Source organism: Suhomyces tanzawaensis (genome assembly GCF_001661415.1).
Source record: "Suhomyces tanzawaensis NRRL Y-17324 unplaced genomic scaffold CANTAscaffold_3, whole genome shotgun sequence".
Taxonomy (NCBI): Eukaryota; Fungi; Ascomycota; class Pichiomycetes; order Serinales; family Debaryomycetaceae; genus Suhomyces; species Suhomyces tanzawaensis.
Window position 1 is genome coordinate 1,201,042 of NW_017963638.1, and position 24,081 is coordinate 1,225,122.

Below are 24,081 nucleotides of genomic sequence, written 5' to 3' on the forward strand. Positions count from 1 at the left end.
GGATAATGTAATTAGATTACAAAATACGATAATAAGAACCGAATACACTCAGTATTCTAATGAAAATAGTCTATTTCGCATTATACTTCTATAAAAGTACTACTCATCTCCCAAGTATTCCACCAACGGGAAATCGGTATCTTTTGCCAATGTTTCAACAGTGGACCAATTAATGTTACATCTCCATCTGACCCTTGCACCTAAAATATCCGAGTTTGCCGATTTACTCAAGAGTCCCAAAGAGAATAATGTAGTGATTTGACTATCAAGATCGGTGTTTCTACTGAGTGTGAATTTGGATCTTTCAAGTTCCTTTATCTCTTCATTCTTGATCATGTCATCATGAAGATTTAATAGATGATTGTCGTCTGTTACGTTCAACGATTGCGAGTTAGTTCTGTAGATAATGCTCAAAATGGCCAACATTCTTTCAAGATCAAAGAAGTTAGGTGAAAGTAATCTCGAGTCTATGTCATCTTTTCCCAAGTGACCTCTTTTGTTTTTAGCTTTTTCCGAAAGAGCCCGCTTCTTATTCTTGATGGCTCGCAACTTGGAGAAGTTATGCAAATCGTTTTTGGGGAGATTAAACGACGCTAAATATGATGCAATTAGAATGTACTTTGAGTGTGTCGGTAAATCTTGAACATTAGTGTTATCCAGATCCTCTTCCTCCTTCATAGTCTTGAAGCTCTTGATAGAGGAATTGTTAATGATGTTCTCGTTGTGCAACAAGTGAGAATTTTCCCTGTAAACTTTGATAAAATCTCCCAATTTATACTTGCCTTGTCGTATAGGTTGAGTGAATGATGGCCACACTGTTTCGCAGATATTGATCAACAAGTTCATATCGGAACCTGTGTATGAGAAATACAAGTCAACAATGATCGTGGCGTATTGCTTCCAAAACTCGAAACTGGCAGGATTGTTGTCGATGGAATCCACGTCAAAATGACATAATTGCTTGGACCGAAGAATTTCCTTCACTTGGGGCTCAGTATAGTTGCGGAAGTAAATGTGAGGAATTGAGCTCGTAGCAATATCTTTGGGGTCGTCGGTTGATATGATGAACACTATGCTAATATTTCTGATGTTGGATTGTTCTTGTAGACGACAAAAGGCAGCAAACAATTCCTGGGTTGGCTCCATACATTGATCAAATCTATCAAGAACTATCACATGATGGTCGGAATAGTTTGTTTGTCTTGTAAAGCTTTCCAAGGCATTCACAAAACTGGGGAAATTCTCTCCCAATGTACCAAATTTCACGTCATTAGTGTAGTCTGAACCCACCCCACTGTCGAGTTTGATCCGCTTGAAGCACCTCTGAAGAAGCACCTTTTTTGTGATACACTCATCACATTTAACAATGGAATGCTTGACCCCCAATTCCTTAAGGTATCCCTCTACCGTGAAGGACTTACCAATGGATTTATACCCATGAATCACAGTGGTGGGTGCCAGTATAGACGCCTCGTTTGAGATAAAGCAGTTGAGGAGATCTATCTCATCATCTCTGCATATGATTCTCTTCTTGAGAAGCTGCAATCTTTCCTCCAGAAGCATTTCTTCACGTTAATCGTGATGGATATTGCTAAGATATGCTGGATAAATCTGAGAGTGTACAGAATACATTTTCGCGATCATATCAGAACCAGTTTCTACCGTGAGGCCTTTTGCGTCCATAACCAAATGTAAGGCATCCAGTGAGCATTGAATCACGATTCAAATACACCCATTGTGTTAGCTCTGTTATTTAGGTTTACATTTGGTACTATTACTACGATAAGAAAATTAAATGCAAAATAATATTGGTAATCGCGTGTCTCTAGCTCAACTAGTTCCCTCGCTTTCTTCAATTACTCCTCTTAACAACTGCAAGTTATAGAACTTCGATACCCCTCCAAAAACCTCGAGTTTTCTCTCGATGTCTTCATATTTAATAGTTTCCGCCCAGTGGCCCGAACATTTACAGTACTGACTCATGTTGGTTCCCCGAATTTGGTTGCACTTGTCACACCTGTAATCCTGAGTCAAATAACTGGTCAATGTTTTATGGTACTGCCCGATTAAGTCTTCCTCGAGAGCTATTTTATTGTGTGGTTTGTTGCAATTTGTGCAGTTCCAAATCGATGCCTCATTATCACGGCAAAAGTCGATATCTCTGATGAAATTACAGTAGTCACAGATAACATGAGGGATCTTCAAGGTGGTACTAGGATTTTTGAATGCTCCTTCACTGCTGAACTCCTTGATTTCAAAAATAGACAATAATTCCTTCCTGAGCAACCTTACTTCAATGGTTCTCTTGTTAGAAAGACTAAAGATTGCACACAAAAATTTAACAAGCTCAAGCATTGGGTTCTTTAAGTGGAGATGGGAGCCTGGACGAATAGGAAATTCGTACTCTTGAGCAAAGTTGGGATTGAGAATTGCCTCATTTTGACGCGAATACAATTTTTGAACGCGCTTTTGGAGTGGTTTCCGGAACATCTCGATCACTCCACTATTATAGTCTTCTTCTTCCAATTCGCCAGAATCGATCTTCTTCTGTCCCTTCAAAATATGTGCTATTTGAGTGACTCTAGGAGTGGCTGATTGAGTACCAGTAAGGTTTTCACTCTTGTATTTGGTCAATGCATCCAAGAATATAATTAACCAATCCTCAAACTCGTTTTGGAAAACAGAAGGAAGGAATTGCTTAATTTGCCATGAATTCATTGGAATAAGGTTCTGGATTTCATCATTGGTGATGGCGGAACAGTATCTACCGCCAAAGTTAAATTCGTCCATCCAGATCAAAATGTCCCAATATTTAACAATCCTCAAGTCCAAGTAATTGAATAAAGGCTTGGATCTCGCAGCTTTCAAAATATACTGACCATATGCATATGAATTCTCCACTGATACCTTTGTGGTCTGAATCAACATTTTATTCCTGTTAGCAAAAATAACCTTCGAGTTCATTCTTCTAAACTCCCCAATTAATTGCAACAAAGCCTTTGTAGTCAAGTTGTGCACATGGTAATGTAACGAATAGTCATAAAGGAATGATTCCTTTCTTTGTACCCAAGTGACCAAATTATTCATCATAGAATCTGCATTAATATTGTTCTTCATAGCATCATCCCACCAATCCTTAACCATTGACCTCAATATCATCAACGCAGGATTAGAGAATGAATCCTCTGCCATAATAGACGCTCCATTATTCTTGTCAAAATGCATTGCATCATCTGCAAGATCTGTTCCTTCCGCTTCATTGATAATACTACTCGTGAGAATTGTATTTATAGTCAATGTGCCGATTTCCACTTCTAGACAGGCAGTTTCGTAAATCTCGGGATTGTTAATGTTTGGAAAATCTAAATTCTCGAAATCGTTTGCCTTATCCAACTCAATTCCACCATGATCAGGTAATGGGTTTGAAGACCACCATAAGACAATGTTGTTAGTTGATAACCTTCTAGCATATTCAATATCAATCAAATATCCCACATTTTCAATTTGAAGATTGCATAATGGGATGTTACCATACTGTGCCAAAGAAATCAAATTCTTGATCCATGATGCTAAAACAAAGTAATGGTTAATAATTCTTTTCGAAATTAACGACTCCCAACCAATAGCAGGTAAAGATAATTCACTGATATTCATCTTGATTGTAGGGAACTCAGCAGTAGCACTCAAAATGTTCATGATCTTGCTACAATATGGTGATTGAATGGCTAATAGAGACTTGGACTTGCTCTCATAAATTTTGGCCAAAGTTTGGTTCAATTTTTTGAATAGTTTTCCACTCTCACTATAGTAGTGTGTGTTAAAACTCATAAAGTCCTGATAGTCGATGATATTGTATAACTTGCCCAATCTGTCCTTCTTCATCTCGTAGATTTCCCTGTAAATCTTATCCAAATTCCCTGGTAATTCGTGAGCATTGGAAGTAGGTTTCAAGACAAACAATTCTGTAGAGTTATCCCATGACTTAAAAACGGTGAAAAACTCATAACTGTTTGTGACAATATGAAGTAAGTATACTATACCCATGTCAAATCGTTTGAGGTAATCGTTAGTGTTTACTTGAATAAGATCCTTGATCTGGAAACCATTCTTCAAACCTTTACCTAAAGCCCCCACCTTAGTGTCATCAAATCTGACAGTGTTACCCAAATCAATTATAGCTCGATCAATGGAACCAATCTGGGTCTCATATAGACCCAATAAACTAGGGTCCTGCAACAAACTATTGAAGTTAACCAACTCGTCGTTGAATACACCTTCACTCATAGTCAATTTGTAAAGGTTGGAACCATCATGACCATTTGGTAAAACAGCTGAAGTCTTTTCGATAGAACAACCAGAAATGGATTTTCTAGGTGAAAGCTCACTTTTGAATGCAGCATATATCTTTTTTGGCACATGGAAGGTGAACTTGTGGACTTTGTTATTGGCCAGCACATAAACCTTTATATCACCAGGTTTTGTGGGATCAAGCTTGTATTCCAAAATCTCCCAATTTGAGCCAGCAACATTTTCAGCTTGCTTCTTTAAAATTCCTCCAACAGTTGATCTGTGAGATGACTCGGAATTAGCACCAAAGAGTTGGGTTCTTCTTTCCCTATTCTTGGCCTGAACTCTCCATTTGGCCTTTTGATACTGAAGATATCCCGCGTAATCTTCGGTCATGGATGGGCAAGGGCCATTCAATAATGCGTTATTTCTTTCCTCCTCTTCATTGTCTAGAATATCCTGGTTTGGTTGGCCATTCTTTCTCTTTCTAGATGTAACTTTACTAACTTTAGCACGAGGAACGTTACTTTCAATCACTCCGAAATCTTCAATATCTTTGACAACCGATTCCTTCTTCGAAGACTTCCCGAAAAAATTGGTCACAGAGGTTTGTCTCTTGGTATCTTCACTTCTCAGGATTTGCCTCTTCAACCAATCTGGATGGGGAACTCTTGGAACTGGATTCTTAACATTTTGCAATGCTGCAGGGATTGAAATAATCTTTTGCACCACAGATGCTAATCTTTCAGCATAATAGTCCCAATCAATGACATCTCTAGGACCAAACTCTTGTAAGTTTGGATCCTTTAGCCATTTCTTGAGAAAAAATTCCTTCTTATCTGAGGAGAAAATAGACACCGGAATTGCCCTTTCAGTGACTGGAGAGCCTGAGGGCTTTGCACTGATAATGTACTTAGTGGCTAAACCTGCATCCTTGACCATTTCTTCCCCTAAGAATTCTCCTAATCTTCGAGCAGTTGTGATACTTGTAGATTTTTGAGTACCGTATTCGGCCAAACTCTTGGACATTGATCTGTTTTCACAAATAAGTTCAATTAAATCTTCATCTTCAAGCATACCACCTTTGGTTTCCAAGACATCTAACCAATTATTGGCAACTGTAGCCACTGCTTGGTAACAGCCCTCAAGAGTATCGCCTTCTAAGAACAACTTGAAAATGTCGGATTGAAAGTTTTTGATCAATCTCAATTCACCTCTTCTCTTCAACTCAAAACCTTTCAATTCTGCTAATGTACCATCTTCATTGAAGACGGCATATCTTTTTTTCAACCCTTTTCCTTCTTCCTTGGATGTTGGCAAAATCATTGCCTTGTATGGACCATCCACTTCGAAGAAAATAGAGTTGTCAGATCTTGTCTTATACTTAAAGTTTTCAGGATCAACCAAATCTTGATACTGATGATTGGTGAAATCCTCGTGAACCAAATAATTTAACATAGAACATGGATATTCTAAGAAAATCTTCTTACCGTCCTTACACTTTAAATTGAAGTTCTCGGGGAAGGATTTTGGTAAGATACACCAAATACCGTCAGTATCCAATTCCAATGGTCTACCAATTCTCTCGACTAATTTTCTTGCCATTTGAATGATAGTAGCTCCTGTTAAACAAGTAACACCAGCCATTTCCATTGAATACCACCGCGAACCCTTTCTCATAACATAACCATAAAATGAATTCAAGATGACCTTGTGTGCTAATTGTAAGGAGTCATACAAGACAACCATCTTTTTTGCTTCATCTTTGGCAATGATATCATCAAGTTTTGATGCTTTTCCCTTCCAAACTTTTGCAAGTCCTTTAAACTCGTATCTACGATCCCTAAAAGATCTGACCGTGTCAACATAGAATGGATTTTCTCTTTGACAGATGATAGCTTCTCTCTCCACGACTTCTGTTTGCTTGACCCTGTGGTAGACTTTCCTCGAGTAGTCACTTAATCTCTTTTTGATTAAAGCTGCTTGTTCTGTGTAAGGTAATTCGTCAAAAGTTCTTTGAGGTAACCATGGCTTTAAAGGTGGAAAGCTTTCGTTTTGTAGAGTTCTTTTGATCATACTATACTCGTTCATTTCGGCAGGATAAAACTCACCTCTCCAGGACCATGGCAATCTACGGTCACAATTTTTACCAGGTCTGTTGAAATCACAAGCAGCACAATCCTCTTCGTTTTTCATGGAATCTGGTTGAAGTCTGTTGGAAGTCATGATATTTGGATACATTGAAGCCACATCAACATGATAAATTAAAGGTGTTTCTGTTCTAACAGGGTTGTCACGTAACTCCTCTAAACTCAGCTTGATCTGATTATACACCTCATCATAGTTGGTAATGTCTTCCATTTTCTTTCCATTCTCTACCTCGATACAAAATCGTATCGACTTCTCCAAATTACCCAAGAGCTCATCAATGGCTGTAGGGTCGACTTTAAAATCAGTCTCGAGGTCACTTCTGAAGACACCTGCTTCCAAAGATTCGACGTGACCTCCGACATATGTTTCTGACTCTAACAAATGACCATTATAAAATCTTTCGATTGGCTCGGTATGCTTGTTAGGTAACAAGATAGTTTTTTCATATGCTTGCACCTGTAACAACATTTCACACAATGTACCCGTTCCCTTTCTTAACACTTCATCTGGGTTCAAGGGAATAATCGTACACAATGAGAAAATGAAAGGATGAACGTACTTGTAGTACAAGTAGTAGGTGGCCACAGCATCAGAAACGGAATATTCAGAAAGTACTTGGGGTTTTTCGTAGGCATAAGGGGTCATTAATTCGGGGTCCAACTCTGTTGGATTGTATCCCAATTTCGAGGTGGTAACTGCTTTCAAACCTTGTGAACCTTGAGGTAAATAGGAATCTCTTTTAACCCATCTATAACAATCCATGTGTACACAGTACTTAGATTTATACTCACCTTCGTTATCCTTTGCGAACCCGATTTCCTGAAACATATCTATATCGTGAAATCTGGATCTGTTTTCCACAAACGGCCAGTCAAAACTGTCACCATTAAAGGTGGCAATGACGGTTGGTCTTGCGTCCCTGATATGTTCGTAAAACCTCAACAATACATGTTTTTCGTCTGCTTCGTTAAAAATCGTGAAAACACCAGGATATTCAGGCCGAGGAGTATACTCGAAATCTTCTATGTCTTGCGAAATGATTTCTCTATTTGTGATCAAGAAGCCCTCTCCGTCAATCATATATGAAATCATCATAATTTGATCGACCTTAGCGTCTGGAAACTTCAAAGGTGCTTTAGTCGTTTCAATATCGAATGCCAAAACTACCGGGTCAGCGAACGCTATCTTCTCCTTATCTTCTTCTAGGGTAATCTCGCCGTGCTTAGCGTAGACGTTATACCACTTTCCGACTCTGATATCCATATCAATTGATACACGGACATGGTAGGGCACATCGTATTCTCTGATATCGTCGATGAACTCTGACGCGTCGCCGTAATTTTCGGTTTCGTTATTGTCGAGATCCATGTGGAGTTCGGTTCCATTGATGTTGTTGAGGTTGTTGAAGTTCATGACGTTGTAGATATCTCTGTTGTCGCGTTTCAACTTGTTGTCCTTGATGATAGGATTCAAGAGTCTTCTTGCCCCAAGAAGATCCTGGATGTTGTGAAAAACCAACTTGACCATGGTTCTTTTGATCCCCACCAAGTGGTTGGGCAATGCTAAGTCTTCTTTGACCACTCTGGAGATCTGTTTTATGTTGCACGTCTCCAAGTATTTTTTGACCCATTCCTCCACTTCTGCCTCTCTGTTGGGAACCACTTCGAGAAACAAATATGGATCGAACTGGATGGTGGCCTTGAACGAGCCACCTTCCTCGTCGAGAAAGTAATAGTCCACTCCCGAGTGTCCTGTCACTATGTCGTCACTAGGAATGGTTGTGGCATGCATGTTGATGAGCCAGCCCCTTCTTGGCTTGGCACCTTCGGCTTCGCCGTGCTCAAACCTGTCGAAGCCCATGGTCGAGTCAATTTCCTCGATCCGTTCTACCAACTCCCGTTTCTGGATGGCATCATTGAGCATAGGGTTGTTGGCCACATTTGGGTCTATGGGCTCAGCTTCCCGATTCTTGTACTGAAACTGCACCTTGTTCTTGACGAACCTGGCAGATGTAGACCCTTTGAAAGACATGGTGGTTGTGTATTACGCCGGATGGTGCGTTGGAGTAGAAGTAACGTTGGAGTGAGAGATGAGTATGGTGATGAAGGACGCGCACCTCCGAAAGAGTACAAAATATAACGCGTGTATTAGTAAAGGTGAGAGTACCATTGAGTAATAGTGTGCGATGAAACTGTCGTAGAAGCGAAGTAATTAATCGATACTATATTAGCTGGGCGACGACTCGGTGAATATAGAAGTGTCTGAATTAATCAATGAGTATAATAAGTATGAAATATCACTACTCTATTCAGTTACGATGAATCTGTGAATAATTAGCCTGGCACACGGTGTGTAACTGTATAAAGTATGAATTAACCACTGGATTTGTATCTTACGGATATCATAAATATAATAGCGTGGTTATCCTCAGTTAGGTTAAAACAGTTGTAATGGTTTTACACTCCGAGAAGTATGGATAGGGTTCATCTGGATAATATATCATTGAACAATTCATCTAAGATGTGGTATATTGATATACATCTTTAGAATAAATAATTTATTAAGTATGGCTTACAGGTGTATATATTCTGGGCTCACCATTCCTGCCAGGCGCAAAGATGGCATTCTCAGACGAGGTAGTCTATAATGGAGCGGGGTCCGTTTGTACTTCTGCACAACAATCTTGTTTCTTGTAATATTATCATCGTACCAAATATGAGTGATTCAGAATAATAGCCTTACTCTAAGCAAGCTTGTATGAAATTGACTGAAATTGGGGCAGCCAAACTTCCTATCTGCTCATGTAGAGGATGATCAACCCCTGGATGATCAACGAGTAAACGAACAAGAATTGGATTCTTATGCGTCTCTGGCTGGTAGTAATGCTATTGGAAGTACCAGTAACGTTATTAGGCAACACCATGAACTTCAAGGATCTCATCAAGAACACCGATAAGTTGATGATGAGGAAGAATATCACCGGGTAGTAGGTCATCCAGCCATTGCCGATGACGTGCTTCCAACACAACAAGATGATGATGGACACATATTTGTAACCCGAGAAACTGACCAAGTCCCACAACGAGCTCTGAGTGGAACAGTTCAAGAGGTACAACCCGATTTTGAAGATGGCGATGTCGAGAAACGAAAACGCGAGAGTCTGCGATGCTAAGTACCCGAACACCTGGGGGTGGAAGTCACCGTTCAACCCCTGGAAAGACGCCCACAACAAGATGTAGGTGACAAACGACACCAAGGGGATGTACAAGTCGGGAGCGTTCACGTCGAAGTTGGGAGGAGCAAATTGGTTCTGGCCACTGGTGGCCTCCCCAGTGACCTCGGACGCCGTCAACCGGTTCCAGTTCTTATTGTGGTAGGGAAACACGATCAACAACACTTTTCTCAACACATACGAGTTGCTGACCTGGAAGTAGTACTTGATATCTCCCGTGCCTGGGAAGAACGAACCAAAGTTCTGCTGCAAGTACTGGTTGGAGGTTTCGAACTGGCTCTTGGCAAACTGGGACGCAATTGATGCTGCCTGATCATTCAAGAAGCTGGGATACCCCGACGCTTGCTGGCCTCCAGTTGCGCCAGGAACTCCGCCTGGCTGGCCATACTGGGCCTGGAATGCTGGATGCTGGGGCTGCGGATGGTGCAAGTTGGCCTGGCCGTCAAACTGCTGGCCTGGGGCCTGTTGCTGGGGATGGCCCTGTTGGTACCCGCCACTGTTTCCGTATGGATTATACATGATATAGTGGTGGATAAACTGATCGCACTTAAGTTTTGTCACTGGAAAGTGTGTGTGTCTCAATCTAGACTGCCTGATCGGGGCACCAGTTGCTAGTCCGCCAAACACGCACCACCAGGGGTCCAAAATTGACAGCAATCGATATTAGCAATCTCACATTTACCCACTATAAATACATACCAGCAGGCGTCTTCTACACCAATCTAACACATCACATACACTGAGATCTACTACAATGGTTCAAGGAAAAGTACTTGTGGTATCCAACCGTTTGCCCGTCACTATCAAGAGGCAGGGCGACGGATCGTACGATTACTCGATGTCGTCGGGAGGCTTGGTCACCGCGTTGCAGGGCTTAAAGAAGTCCACCGAGTTCCAATGGCTAGGCTGGCCTGGGTTGGAGATCCCTGGCGACGAACAGCAACGGGTCAACAACGACTTGATGGACAAGTTCAAGTGTACTGCCATCTTCTTGAATGACACCATCGCAGACTTGCACTACAACGGGTTCTCCAACAGTATCTTATGGCCATTATTCCACTACCACCCAGGTGAGATGAACTTCGATGAAAACGCCTGGGCTGCCTACATCAAGGCTAACCGCCAGTTTGCCGCCAAAATCGCCGAGCAGGTCGACGACAACGATATGGTGTGGGTCCATGACTACCACTTGATGTTGTTGCCACAAATGTTAAGAGAAGAAATCGGAAAGTCCAAGAAAAACATAAGGATTGGGTTCTTTTTGCACACGCCATTCCCTTCTTCTGAAATCTACAGAATCTTGCCCGTCAGAAAGGAGATCTTGGAAGGGGTATTGAGCTGTGACTTGATCGGTTTCCACACCTACGACTACTGCAGACACTTCTTATCATCTGTGTCCCGAATTGTGAGCAATGTCACCACATTGCCGAACGGTATCGAAATCGATGGAAGATCCATCAGCATTGGCGCGTTCCCTATCGGTATTGACGTGGAAAAGTTCACCGAGGGGTTGACTAAGGACTCAGTGATCAGCAGAATCAAGCAATTGAAATCTAAGTTCGGTGACACAAAGGTTATAGTGGGTGTTGACAGGTTGGACTACATCAAGGGTGTCCCTCAAAAATTGCATGCATTCGAAGTATTTCTCACAGAAAATCCTGAATGGATCGGAAAGGTGGTGTTGGTGCAAGTTGCTGTACCCTCCAGAGGTGACGTTGAGGAATACCAAAGTCTTAGAGCCACCGTCAATGAATTAGTTGGAAGGATCAATGGTAAATTTGGTACTGTCGAATTTGTTCCTATCCACTACATGCATAAGTCAATTCCCTTCGAGGAATTGATCAGTTTGTACCACATGTCCGATGTTTGTTTGGTTAGTTCTACCAGAGACGGTATGAACTTGGTGTCTTACGAATACATTGCATGTCAGCAAGAAAACAAGGGTGCATTGATTCTCTCTGAATTTGCCGGTGCTGCTCAATCCTTGAATGGTGCTATTATTGTCAACCCATGGAGTACAGAAGAATTGAGCGACGCCATTAAAGAAAGTTTGACCTTACCAAAGGAAAAGAAGGATCTCAATTTTAAGAAGTTATTCGAATACATTTCCAAGTATACTTCTGGATTCTGGGGTGAATCTTTCGTTAAGGAGCTTTACAAATGTAAAGGTCCACAATAAGTACAATCAGAATACAAGACATAGTGTCACAATCTAGGGTGCTGCGTGGATTCTACTAACCTAGTATGAGTACAACTCTTTACTTCTCGTACATACTTAAACCATGGACTTAATACTCTACTTGACCTGATTGTGTAAATGCAAAAAGTAGGAAACAAAATGCAGATAGATTTGTAGATTATATATACCCTAGAACTGAATTATACAAACCGATACCCATACCTTCTATAAATTGTGCCAATTTAGGCTCTCTAGTCAACATAGTCCGCAAAACCATTCTCTGGAGTTAATTTAGAGAAAGTATGAGTTTCTAAATTGGCCTTTGTTAATGGAGTCAAGAGTTTCTTGTTCTCCTTATTTGTATCTTCGTCGTCAGAGGCTTCTATCGCAAGTGGTAGTTTTTGCTGTTGTTGTGGTTGATTTAATTTGCCTGTAACTGCCAACTCTTTACCATGGGGAACATCAGTGGTAATGACCTGTGGTTTTATGCCTAGTTTGGAAAGTAATGAGTTGTTCGAGAATAAATAAGATGAAGCAGGTGAACTGCCTGGAGTTGGTTGTGATAGTATAACGCTCTCGGAGTATAAAGAGTTTTCCGGTAACTTCGGTTTATGAGAGTAGAAGTGCTTTTCCTTCTTTTCAACTTCTTTCTCTCTGGATCTGTATTCTTTTTCGGGTCTTTTCTTAAACTGTGGAACGATTTTTTCTTCTTCTTGGAAATGACTGATGTCTTCCTCGATATTTTTGGCAGAGCTAAATGCAGTCATCAAATATGGCATTTCATCAGAAATGGTGGTCTTATGAAGTAAAGTAGATGTTGATAACGACGAGACAGAGTCTCTGCGTGTTACCCTTGGAGAGCTATCGACATGCGATTTTGTAATGGAATGGATCATTGGAGGTTGTGATAACGTAGACGAGTACAAAGAGTTTGAGCCAACATCAGAATCTGAGTAGTCAAAATCCACATCGTCATCAGATACGAGCTGCTGGGTATTAGGGGTCGAGTTGTGAGGACTATGGCGACGGATTGGTTTATTGGCCGATGTTTGCCTATTCGAAACTAGCGATTTTTGTTTTGCCAACTGCAATTCTTCCTGATCGTTTTCGGTGTCCTCTGGTTCTTCGTCTTTGCTTTTTCTGACTGCCACCTCTCTGACCTTTTCCAACTTAAAGGCATCGAACATTTTCTCCATGTCATTCATGACAGCCAAGCACTCATACTTGGACTCGGCATCTTCCAACTCTATTGCGCTATTTAGCTGCTTCAACAAGTTGACAATGAAATTCTTATATGTCAAAATGGTGGTATCGTCTTCTGCGTCCATGAGCATGGCCTCCAAGTCCTTACCGATCAAGATGAGCTTGGCCTTCAGATAGGCCACCGTCAAGTTGTCGACAACTTCGTTCTTTAGCTTGATACTCCTCAACACCAACGATGTTAGTAGGGTCCCACTGTCAGATATGTATTCTACAGGACTCAATGTCCTGGATGCCTTGGTGATGGAGTCGATGTCTATGGATATGCGGTTAAGCTTCTTGTTCATTTCGTTGCAGGTGGTAATGACCTTATCGGCGACGTTGTTGTTGAAGCGCTTGAGCTTGTCGTCTTGGTTGCTGAAGTGATACTCGCTATTGAAATCCAACGAGAGAAACTCCCAGCTCTTGAAGGTAAGGCTCAACTTTTCGAGGGTTTGGAGGATGGCAAAAGTGGACAGGCAGAGCTTGCTGACCTTGCGCTCTGCCAACGGGAACCCACTGATGATTTTGATCAACTCGGATGTCTTGGCCTTGTCTCGATTGAGATTGGGGTCCTGGATGAGCCTTATTATGGGGTCCTCGTAGGGCTCCACGTCAGCCATGGTGTGTTTATGCGTAGGACGATGCTGTGCTGATGCTGTGCTGATGCTATGGTATGTGCTGGTGATCCTATGTGCTTAGACCATCAGTAGGAAACACTGGCGAGCCCTGAAGAGATGCCTGGAGATGGTTGCTATTGGAGTTGGCGACAGAAATGATGGTGCCAGGTAGCGGTGGAAAAAGGGTCAGTCGACACTAGCCGGATGCGGATCTAAAATGGGAGAGAGATGCTGGTGTGACCCTCCAATGCCTTGGTATGGTTTGTGGTGAAGAATCAGGTGGTTTTGTTTTGCTCGGTTTTTCGCAGGAACCGAAGACCACCCGGAGTGCCGATAGGCGAGACAGGTCGTACTAGGTCCAGGGTTGCCGAGACCCAGATCACTACAGGTTAGCTGCTACGTAGTGGCATATGGCAGGACCAGCGTGTTTATGCTGAAATTTTGTTTGGTGTTAGTTTTACCTACCAATCCTTGATTCTGAGCTAGCACGAGCAATAATACATTTTGTTTGTGGAAGATCTCTAAATCTACCATAGAAATTAATAATCGGGCAGTCAGCAGAGTCAACCTGCATTGTGGCTACTATTCCACATTCAATGAATCACCCGTTATCATTTTCCGGAAATGCCTTTCATTTTAAGGTGTACGCATTGTACTGGGCTACAGGAATTCACTTACGAGCCAAAAAGAGTTCTACATTCTCTGGTGAATTAGTATATATTAGGCGAAATTTTGAAGTAAGCTTGAATGTTGGATTAAGCCTTTGGCGCAGAAACAATATTTAATCTATACTACCAATGAAATTTCTATTTGTATCTTAAGCACCGGAGCAAACAATTCTGCAATTAAATGAATAAATTCACCAGAATCGATTAAATGCGTATCCTCTAATACTGCTAATCCATTTTGTGTTATTCGAACTGGCTCACTATGTACTGTATCACAAATTGGAAATGTATTATAATGTATATACTCTAATATTCCCAGAACTAGTCCGGGCATAGGGAGTCATAATTCATGATTATATTGCCCAATTTGAAGCCAGTCGATTTCCTTTTACCAGTACATATCCACACTAAAGAATCTCAAATTCAAAAATGAAAGAATCATTGGTAGCTGTTACTACTTTGTACCAGCCCCATTTCCAGAGTACCTGGGTATCTACACTGTGGATAGGCCAGGGCATAAATTAATAAGAGTGAAAGGCGTAGCACTTGTCGTAATATGGTGGATCGGATGAACAGGGGGCACTCTGCTCCCTGGGATGAAGAGGACCAGGAATATGAAAAACCTCCTCAATTGATAATTGGGCTCTTCTTGAGACTCACTGTGAAGGTTACTTTGCACCTTGGGGTGGCGGGCATCGAAGTTCCAGTACAGAGGCACACGCTTGTCGCTCAGGTCGCTAAAGAAGGTTCTTTTCTCGCAACACCTTGGCTTTCATGTGTTCATACCATTCGTCGATATTACTGTTAGAATGCACGGCAATGATGATCAAGGTCATATTGTCGAAGCCAATGCCAGTATAGTTGTTGGCCATCATGAGACAATCCTGCAATATGAACTCCACGATCTTGTTTAGCTTCCACCCCAATGCCAACTTGTCTCTGATGATCTGAACGATCTTCGTGTTCTTGTAGCAGTCCCAGATCCCATCACACGCCACCACGATAAACTCGGGGGTTGTCTGATGCAAATCGTAAACGAGGATCTCAGGCTCCACCGTGACCTGGAAAAGCTCCGGAGGAAGATGGACCAAGTCATGCTTGAAGTACTTGCGGTTCTGCAAGATGTACTTGTTCTTGGTGTTGTCGATGTAGGGGGCTTTGAAGGTGAAGTCGCCAAATGCCCGCGACAATGCTAGGATTTCGTTGATTCTGTTGTTCAACACGTAACCGTTACTGTTTTCTACCCTGATGCGCTCGTTCATGAGGATGGGCTTGTGGTCGAACGAGAGCGTCTTGGGCACCCCGTCGACCGAAAGGATGCATCGCGAGTCTCCTGTGTTGGCTACGATGATGTATCTGTCTCTAATGATTGTGGTGACGATTCCGGTGGACCCACAATTGAGGAGGTGGGGCATGGACGACAACTCGTGGTCGATGTGGAAGAACGCGTTCTTGATGCTTGTCATGTACTGGCTGAGCTCGATAGGCTTTGCTCCCGGGATTCCCACCAGTGCCTTGTGCCAGTTGTTAAGGGTGCGGAAGATGGCTCTCGGCAAGTGTTCGCTGAGGTACTCGGAGCATTGCTTGCCCCCGTGGCCGTCAAACACCCCGAACACCGCCAAGCTCTCGTCCTCGTTGACCTTGACGTCGTGGGCGTCTTCCATGGACATACGGTACCCCTGCATGGTGCCCACACAGTAGGCCAATGTCTGACGGGTGTGGTAGTCGATGGTCTTATCCTCTATGGGGTGTGATAAGAGCTGTCCCATGGTGGTGGTGTGTCAGCTAGCGTGGCCTGGGTAGTGCAAACGAATCGATGGCTACAGGAGTCAGCGATTGCTGGGGCGATTTTTTGGCGCTGGTGGTGAGTTTGATTTTCTGGCTCCGATAACGCTCGGGGCTCGAGACGCCAGCAAATGGAGGATAATAAAATAACATTTCTCGCAGGGGCCAGCGGAGCCGGGAGAGTCGGATGGCATCTTTCGGTGGGCAGTGGGTCCGTGGTGGGTCCACAATCCCTCACTATTCTCGAGCCACCCTGGCTAGACCTTGGCTAGCGGTAGTGGTGCTAGTGGCAGTGGGTGGTGCGGTGCGGTAGAATCCCCGCGAGGATTGTGGGACGAGCGATGGGGCTGCCCAACGGCTGGGCGACCCCACACAGCAAAGAGCTAGTGCAACCACCGAGGACACGCTGGCGTAGGCACTGCTTGACGACGGGCCCACCACCGTCTGCCCCAGCTGCCTCAGGCTGCCCTAGGCTGCCCCAATTGGCCCCTACGGCCCCCCTGGGCAGGAATGTCGCACGACATGCGCACTGGCCCCCACAATCCTTAAGGGGCAGGATTGGCACTCCCGACTTAATTGCTCCCATAGCGTCAAGTTCCCCCAAAGAAGTCCAACAGACCAACAATTGGATCAATTTCATTCTCCAAAGAGTATCTCATCGGACCAAGTCGGAACTATACTCGTAAACTGCCCCAAACGCCCAATTCACTTGGATACTTCCACTGTCATTTTCATTTTTTGCTCCAAACGGTCAATTCGTCAGTAACTCTCCAATAGGATAATCTTGGTTCTATTCTGATTCTCAATTGCCTCCTCAAGCAGAGTCAATATTGCACGCTAAACGGTCAATTCGCCTCATCTCAGCGTCTATTCTCCTTACGACCACTACTCCTAATTGCCTCTCTCCAGGGAATTCGGATAAGAGCTAGTCAATTCTCCCAATTACCCCTCTCAGCGTCAATTACTCCATCGTCCTTGTCTCCACCATGAGGATTCCCGTCATTTCCAAATCCTCCGTCGATGGCGACGCCAACTACTCGCCTCCCAAAGCGTTCCCCATAGGCCCCTTCACAAAGTACGCCCACAACCCCATCCTCAAACCTAATCCCGACTGGGAGTTCGAGAGCGGCTACCTCTACAACGCTTCGGCCATCGTCGTTGACGGGTACGTATTCTTGTTGTACCGAGCCCAGAATAAGCAGAAAGAGTCCTCAGTGGGTTTGGCGTGGTCCGAGGACGGATTCCAGTTCAAAAAGTACCACAAGCCCATCATCTGGGCCACCGAGCCCTGGGAGCAAGGTGGAGGTATCGAAGATCCCAGAATTGTCAGGGACCCCAAGTCCAAGCTCTTTATCGTCACATACACAGCCTACGACTTGAGCACCGCTCGTTTGTGTGTGGCCACTTCCGAGGACTTGTTCCACTGGAAGAAGTACCCATCGTTTGTACCTCACTACTGGCAGGACTTGGCCAGAACCTCCGACAACAAGACGCTTATCCGTAACGAATGGCTGAAGTCGGGAGCTATCTTCACCGAAAGAAACAAGGATGGGAAGTATTACATGATTTGGGGTGACAGCGACTTGCACTTGGCCGAGTCAGACGATTTGGTCCATTGGAGCTTGACCAGTGGCGATTTCAACGCCAACAAGTTTGCCCAGCCCCGCTTCAACTTTGAGAACAAACTTATCGAATCAGGCCCTGCTCCCATCAAGTTGAACAATGGGAAGAACCAGTGGGTGTTCTTCTACAATGCCAGTACCACTGGAGGTGAAGATATTCCTAGAGAAACTTACACCATCAGCGAGATGTTGATCGATTACGACCATATCCGTGACGGACCCGTTGCCAGATTAGAAAAGCCCATTTTGAAACCAGAACAACGAAACGAAGTCGAAGGGCAAGTTAACAAGGTCGTTTTCTGCGAGGGAATCGTTCAGTTCAAGGGCAAATGGCTTCTTTACTATGGTCAGGGTGATTCCGAGCTAGGAGTTGCCTACACTGACGTTTAAAATGTTTACATATGCAAAAAGTTTGTATTAGACCACAAAATTCCATACCGGCCTCTACCATTAGAGCCATGAATTCTATTGATCCCCTGTATGAATATCTATAATTTATTAGAACCTCTCCTTTTTTAACCATCTTTATCTCCACGACCTCCAAGACTAATACTTATTGGAACCTCTTTTTACCTTTCTGTAACTTCTTCCTCTCCACTATCTCCTTAATCATCAACGCTAGCACTTCATCGACGTTTTCCGTGGAGTTGTCAATTCCGATAAACCCACATTTCCAGTGCTTGGCCACCTTAATTCCGTTCTCGACGAATTTGGGTGATGCAAGTGGGCTATAGATGTTGGTGCAGAGAATCCAGATGGGTGGCAAGCAATCAGGGTCTGCCGGATCAGTGGAAAAGTCTAGTAATTTCGTCTCATTCTTCAATTCCTGTCTCATGCTCTCCAACATTTTTGAGTTGGGCTCCTTCCACATATTCTTGATGGCAGACTTAATGGAGAAAATATCGTGCTCCTTGCCCTGCTCCCATCTTTTCTTGAAGGAAGTGTATTCTTTCCAAGCATCGTCCAAGGTATCTTTCATGCTCGAAAGTAGGTTGAACGGACTCTCACCCGGAAACGAGTCCATCGGAGGTAAGTTGGGGTTGTTGGAAGCAGTGCCCTGCTCCAATGGCTCCTGAAAGCTGTCCTCGTACGATGGAGGGCTGGAGGACGGTATGGCGCTGTAAACGAAGAAGTAGCCGTCTACATTCCCGTTCATTTCACTGGCGCCACTTGCCACCAAGAGAGGGTTGGTGGACACGGGCTGCCTGGGCTCATTGGCCAAGTTTCTCAAGATTTCCTTGCCAAGCTTGACGTAGAGTGAAGCCTCGAGGAACGGGACAACCTGGTTGGGGTTGAAATTGGGAGTGTCAATCAACTCCACCAACACCGGAGTGGCATGGGGCGGGACGTGGGTTTTCTGCTCGATTTCGTGGCGATGCAAGTATGACAAGAAGTATGGGTTCCGGCCCGTTTCGACGATGTCTGCGATGGGGGCATTGTTGTCGGGTACTGTCTTGGTTGTTCTGGCGAACGATTTGTAGATGACGGGACTCAACACGATGCGGTTCTGCTGGGTCAACCAGCCCAACGAGTTGACCACGTCCAGCTCGTCGAGCACGAGTCGAGCCTTGGCGTCGTCGGTGGTGAAGTTGTGCAAAGTGGGCGTGATTTGGTGGGTAGGATAGTAAGTGTCTCGAAAGTTGCCCAACGTTAGCTTGGAGATGGTGGATGTTTTTCCCGATCTGCTGCCTCCCAAGAATGCTACCCGGATGGGGTTCGAGTCATTGATCGGATCCTGAACAGACTCTGGCGTCAACGCCAGAGACTTCTTTCCTAGGAACGAAGACATGGTGACATGGATGTTTTTTGTGGTCTCTCAAATTATGGTCGCAGATCGGTTGCAAGGCGCGCTTTGGTGGGTGGGTGGCTCACACGAGACAGCCTATGGTGCCACTTACTAGTTTAACTGATGTATGTTGGCAGCGCAACGAGATGGTGGGAAGGTGTAGCCAGGAGGATCATCGCAAGATCGTGTGCCAAATTGAATGGGAACGTGTTAGTTGCTGAAGAAAAGGGATGGAAATGAAAGCTACACCAGAGTTGCGAAGAGTTAAAGACGCCAGAGAGTCCTAAAGTGCTTATTGCGGGAGGTTTAGGCTCGACAGCTTGAACTGTAGTAACGTTAGTGCATGTCCTACATTTAGACAAACAGAAGCCACTTACCTCCAGAGTATGGTAGTAAGAATGTTCCCAAATGGAACCTTGTTGAAGCTTTATAGGAAGACTTTGTCAATACAGGGAAATTGGTCTCGCTAGTTGTTCCACCCAGCCCTTTTGTGGTATCTCGTGCTATTCGCCATGGGCTACTAGACTCTAAGTGGACCCTGAGGTCTTATCATTGTTATATCCGCGAATGCCCTGAAAGATCTCCAGTTACTATCCCTCTAATGCAGTAGACAGCATAAGAGACTAGTCCAGGTGTATAAGCCCAACTCCCTCCTTCGAGAGACTAATCCAATCTTTACTGACAATTGATAGCCTGAGATAATCACCAGCTTATTACTTTAAGAATCTTCTTAATTAAGCACTACTTATACGTCAGCCAAGCGAAACCATCAGTGAGTGGTGTACAACTAATACAATACTCCATTCTGCTTACCATCGTTGTATTGACTCATCCCTCGTCCGTCCCACACTCCTCGCAACCGTCCTCGTTATTGCCCCACACTCGCGACCATATCTGGTCGTGCACTCTGCTTCTGATAACACCAATGATGGCTTCCGATAACCCAGACTCCAAGGCGGACATGGCCCAGCAGGAGTCGGAAGCTCGTCAGCTACAAGCTCTAGTACGACACAACGACCGAATCATTGAGCTGGGACGCTCCCAAATCAACCACGTCTTCCTGGTGTCCAGCAAGCTCCAGCAAGGGTTGAGCATCCAGAAGGCGGACGATGATCCGGCTATACCGACAAAGGACATTCCTTCGGTTTCAGCCAATTCTATTAAGGCCCTCTCGGTCCAATTGAACAAGCTTCGCATAATGGAGCTCAGAATTAGAATCGATTCCTTGTCCAAAACGGTGGAGCATGTCAACAAGAAGAACGCCCAGGTGGCGCAAGAGTGCAAGTCGATAGAGGATCAGCTAGTGCTGGCCAAAGAAAAGATTCCCCTAATTCACGAAGCTCTCCTCCAGAAACATCTCCAGTTTCTGAAAGGACTTGAAGACCTCATTAACGATTATCAGATCAACAAAATAGGTCATATACAACGCCAGTCCATTAAATCACAACAACTGGTATTTGAGATCTTGAAGGAGGCAGTATTCCTGAGGACACGAGAGGGCACTCTTTTGTTCCACAACCAGCCTATCCTCAAGCTTTCATCGTTCCTCAATACCAATATACTCTTTGTGAATCAATTTCTCGAAAACCTAATAACCCTACAGCGGCATTTATCATTCTTGTTCAATGTAGGCCTACCCCATTTGAAGGATCTAGTGGGCCTATTACCAAACTCGAAATTCTACAATTTAATCCGTGAAAAGGAAATACTCATGACAGGGAAAACAGATGATGACGAAACCGAAGAAAAGGACAAGGAACACACACCACCACCAGTATTAAACTCAGAGAACGTCATTAAACTTGGCGATGCCATCAAGTTGCCCCTTTCGTCTAAAACCATTAATAACCAACGCAGAGCACAATTATTAAAACAGGAACCAGAAATTCCTATTGTGAAAGAAGACTCGATGTCACCACCCCGGATATCCGAAAAACTGGGAGGTACCACTGGTCCAGCTCGCAAAATGATTATTATACCTCATAGGATATTGAACAAGCCATTCAGCAAACTCTCGATTAAAGAGTTCTTACGATTCCTCGTGGTTGTCGCCAAACTCATTTCCAATTTCATTGTGTTTTTGAAGACCGTCAACAGCGACTACAACGACAGAATTGAGAATAACCTCGATTTTGCTGCCATTTTGGAACAGATCAATAGCCCCAACGCAATTCTGATAGGCCACCGTCCCGAGCAGGATCTCGCGGATAGCCTCAATCTCAAGTACTTAATGGAACAGATCTATACCCGGCTCATTAGTCCAACTTCCAAGGACAGACGGGCACTGGTGCCACCCTCGGCATTACAGGACCTTAACGTGAGTGCATTGATAGCAAACCAAACGAAGCTACAAAGCGACGACTGGGACGTGGTTAGCAAGATGGAGTAAATACTAGCAAGCTAGCAGGCTAGTGAAATTTATAGAACTCGATAGCCCTCCACACAGTACAAGTCAACCAATCTTTAACCAAATACAATCGGATTTACTCCGATTACTGTAGACTTGCCTAATGCCCCTACGACTCTTACGCTATGGCTCTACTCCCGACTCCGCCTGTACGTTGTGGAATTCGCAGCACCGTGGCTGGTTGGATTCGCCACCCAAGTCCTATCCTGGCAAGACTCAGTCGACCCGTCTCCTTCACTACGAGAGAAGTGATAGGGGCCTCAACTAGTCCAGTATAGCCATTAACCAGACCAGCCCACCATCAACAACTATTCGCAGCGTGTAACCTCTTTCGGTTGTGTCGCTAGTCCCCAGCCGCCCATGTGTAGGCGTAAACTTTGCACTACCGCGTAATTGCCAGCACTAACCAAATTTCTCACTGAAAATTCCCAACACCCCTGGCCTTATCGTCGATAAGTTGTTCTCGTTGATAAAGTAGATAACCCTACCACACCGGCTCAATCGAAGCACAAATCAATCAAAGATGTCGCTCTCCGATAAAGAATTATTCGAATTAAACAAAAAGGCTGTGACTGAAGGGTTTAAGATCAAGCCCCGTGTGAACTACAACACCGTCAGTGGTGTCAATGGTCCATTGGTCATTTTGGACAACGTCAAGTTCCCAAGATACAATGAAATCGTCAACTTGACTTTGCCAGACGGTTCCATCAGACAGGGTCAAGTTTTGGAAGTCAGAGGCACCAAGGCCATTGTCCAAGTCTTTGAAGGTACCTCGGGTATCGATGTCAAAAAGACCAGAGTCGAGTTCACTGGTGAGAACTTGAAGATACCAGTCTCCGAAGATATGTTAGGTAGAATCTTCGATGGTTCTGGTCGTCCAATTGACAAGGGTCCTAAGATCTTTGCCGAGGACTACTTGGATATCAACGGTTCCCCAATTAATCCTTTCGCCCGTATCTACCCAGAAGAAATGATTTCTACCGGTATCTCTGCCATCGATACCATGAACTCCATTGCTAGAGGTCAAAAGATTCCAATTTTCTCAGCCTCCGGTTTGCCTCACAACGAAATTGCTGCCCAAATTTGTAGACAAGCTGGTTTGGTTAGACCAACTAAGGATGTCCATGATGGTCATGAGGAGAATTTCTCCATTGTTTTTGCCGCTATGGGTGTGAACTTGGAAACTTCCAGATTCTTCAAGCAGGATTTCGAAGAGAATGGTTCTTTGGAAAGAACTTCTTTGTTCTTGAACTTGGCTAATGACCCTACCATTGAAAGAATTATTACTCCTCGTTTGGCCTTGACCACTGCCGAATACTTGGCTTACCAAACCGAAAGACACGTCTTGACCATCTTGACCGATATGTCTTCTTACGCTGATGCTTTGAGAGAAGTCTCTGCCGCCAGAGAAGAAGTTCCAGGTAGAAGAGGTTACCCAGGTTATATGTATACCGATTTGTCTACCATCTATGAAAGAGCTGGTAGAGTTGAAGGAAGAAATGGTTCCATCACTCAAGTTCCAATTTTGACCATGCCTAACGATGATATCACTCACCCTATTCCTGATTTGACTGGTTACATTACCGAAGGTCAAATCTCGATTGATAGACAATTATACAACAGAGGTATCTACCCACCAATTAACGTGTTACCATCCTTGTCTCGTTTGATGAAGTCTGCCATTGGTGAAGGTATGACCAGAAAGGATCACGGTGATGTCTCTAACCAGTTATACGCCAAGTATGCCATTGGTAAGGATGCCGCTGCTATGAAGGCCGTCGTTGGTGAAGAAGCTTTATCCAACGAAGACAAATTATCATTAGAATTCTTGGAAAAGTTTGAAAAGAACTTTATTGCTCAAGGTGCTTATGAAAACAGAACCATTTTCGAGTCTTTGGACCAAGCTTGGTCGTTGTTAAGAATTTACCCTAAGGAATTGTTGAACAGAATTAGTCCAAAAATCTTGGCTGAATTCTACGAAAGAGAAAGGGAACAAGATGATGATGAAGAAGAAGATGCTGACAAGTCCCACGATTTGATCGATGCATAAGCGGACCATTCGTCATTGAATAGATCCAAAAAATCACATTGAAAAGTTCTTTTTC

General features: G+C 43.9%; 10 protein-coding genes across 10 annotated transcripts; 4 read left to right on the forward strand and 6 right to left on the reverse strand.

The window, feature by feature from the left end:
- Nucleotides 1-99: 99 nt before the first annotated feature.
- Nucleotides 100-1,563, reverse strand: CANTADRAFT_21373 (origin recognition complex subunit 5; the record flags this gene model as incomplete). Its single annotated transcript, XM_020206691.1, has 1 exon — nt 100-1,563. One exon carries the CDS (start codon nt 1,561-1,563, stop codon nt 100-102), a length of 1,464 nt encoding a protein of 487 aa, XP_020065240.1.
- Nucleotides 1,564-1,830: 267 nt separating this feature from the next.
- Nucleotides 1,831-8,469, reverse strand: POL2 (DNA polymerase epsilon catalytic subunit; the record flags this gene model as incomplete). Its single annotated transcript, XM_020209835.1, has 1 exon — nt 1,831-8,469. The coding sequence occupies one exon, from the start codon at nt 8,467-8,469 to the stop codon at nt 1,831-1,833; it is 6,639 nt and encodes a 2,212-aa protein (XP_020065241.1).
- Nucleotides 8,470-9,229: 760 nt separating this feature from the next.
- Nucleotides 9,230-10,189, reverse strand: CANTADRAFT_89704 (protein transporter YIF1; the record flags this gene model as incomplete). Its single annotated transcript, XM_020211597.1, has 1 exon — nt 9,230-10,189. One exon carries the CDS (start codon nt 10,187-10,189, stop codon nt 9,230-9,232), a length of 960 nt encoding a protein of 319 aa, XP_020065242.1.
- A 235-nt stretch (nt 10,190-10,424) lies between these two features.
- Nucleotides 10,425-11,849, forward strand: TPS1 (alpha,alpha-trehalose-phosphate synthase (UDP-forming) TPS1; the record flags this gene model as incomplete). The annotated part of the gene is made up of 1 exon (XM_020209804.1): nt 10,425-11,849. The coding sequence occupies one exon, from the start codon at nt 10,425-10,427 to the stop codon at nt 11,847-11,849; it is 1,425 nt and encodes a 474-aa protein (XP_020065243.1).
- A 251-nt stretch (nt 11,850-12,100) lies between these two features.
- Nucleotides 12,101-13,711, reverse strand: CANTADRAFT_49849 (uncharacterized protein; the record flags this gene model as incomplete). Its single annotated transcript, XM_020209762.1, has 2 exons — nt 12,101-12,866; nt 12,936-13,711. The coding sequence occupies 2 exons, from the start codon at nt 13,709-13,711 to the stop codon at nt 12,101-12,103; spliced, it is 1,542 nt and encodes a 513-aa protein (XP_020065244.1).
- A 1,402-nt stretch (nt 13,712-15,113) lies between these two features.
- PTC4 (type 2C protein phosphatase) lies at nt 15,114-16,145 on the reverse strand (the record flags this gene model as incomplete). The annotated part of the gene is made up of 1 exon (XM_020210746.1): nt 15,114-16,145. One exon carries the CDS (start codon nt 16,143-16,145, stop codon nt 15,114-15,116), a length of 1,032 nt encoding a protein of 343 aa, XP_020065245.1.
- Nucleotides 16,146-16,895: 750 nt separating this feature from the next.
- CANTADRAFT_25839 (uncharacterized protein) lies at nt 16,896-18,255 on the forward strand. The gene has a single exon (XM_020207550.1). The coding sequence runs from the start codon at nt 17,148-17,150 to the stop codon at nt 18,171-18,173; it is 1,026 nt and encodes a 341-aa protein (XP_020065246.1). The 5' UTR covers nt 16,896-17,147; the 3' UTR covers nt 18,174-18,255.
- An 81-nt stretch (nt 18,256-18,336) lies between these two features.
- Nucleotides 18,337-19,572, reverse strand: CANTADRAFT_21380 (uncharacterized protein; the record flags this gene model as incomplete). The annotated part of the gene is made up of 1 exon (XM_020206692.1): nt 18,337-19,572. One exon carries the CDS (start codon nt 19,570-19,572, stop codon nt 18,337-18,339), a length of 1,236 nt encoding a protein of 411 aa, XP_020065247.1.
- A 922-nt stretch (nt 19,573-20,494) lies between these two features.
- CANTADRAFT_5795 (uncharacterized protein) lies at nt 20,495-21,958 on the forward strand (the record flags this gene model as incomplete). The annotated part of the gene is made up of 1 exon (XM_020210750.1): nt 20,495-21,958. One exon carries the CDS (start codon nt 20,495-20,497, stop codon nt 21,956-21,958), a length of 1,464 nt encoding a protein of 487 aa, XP_020065248.1.
- Nucleotides 21,959-22,499: 541 nt separating this feature from the next.
- Nucleotides 22,500-24,026, forward strand: VMA2 (H(+)-transporting V1 sector ATPase subunit B; the record flags this gene model as incomplete). The annotated part of the gene is made up of 1 exon (XM_020209813.1): nt 22,500-24,026. The coding sequence occupies one exon, from the start codon at nt 22,500-22,502 to the stop codon at nt 24,024-24,026; it is 1,527 nt and encodes a 508-aa protein (XP_020065249.1).
- Nucleotides 24,027-24,081: the final 55 nt, after the last annotated feature.

What these genes read in the sequence shown, in the direction of transcription:
- CANTADRAFT_25839 (XM_020207550.1), top strand. Translation starts at nt 17,148, where the DNA reads ATGAGGATTCCCGTCATTTCCAAATCCTCCGTCGATGGCGACGCCAAC.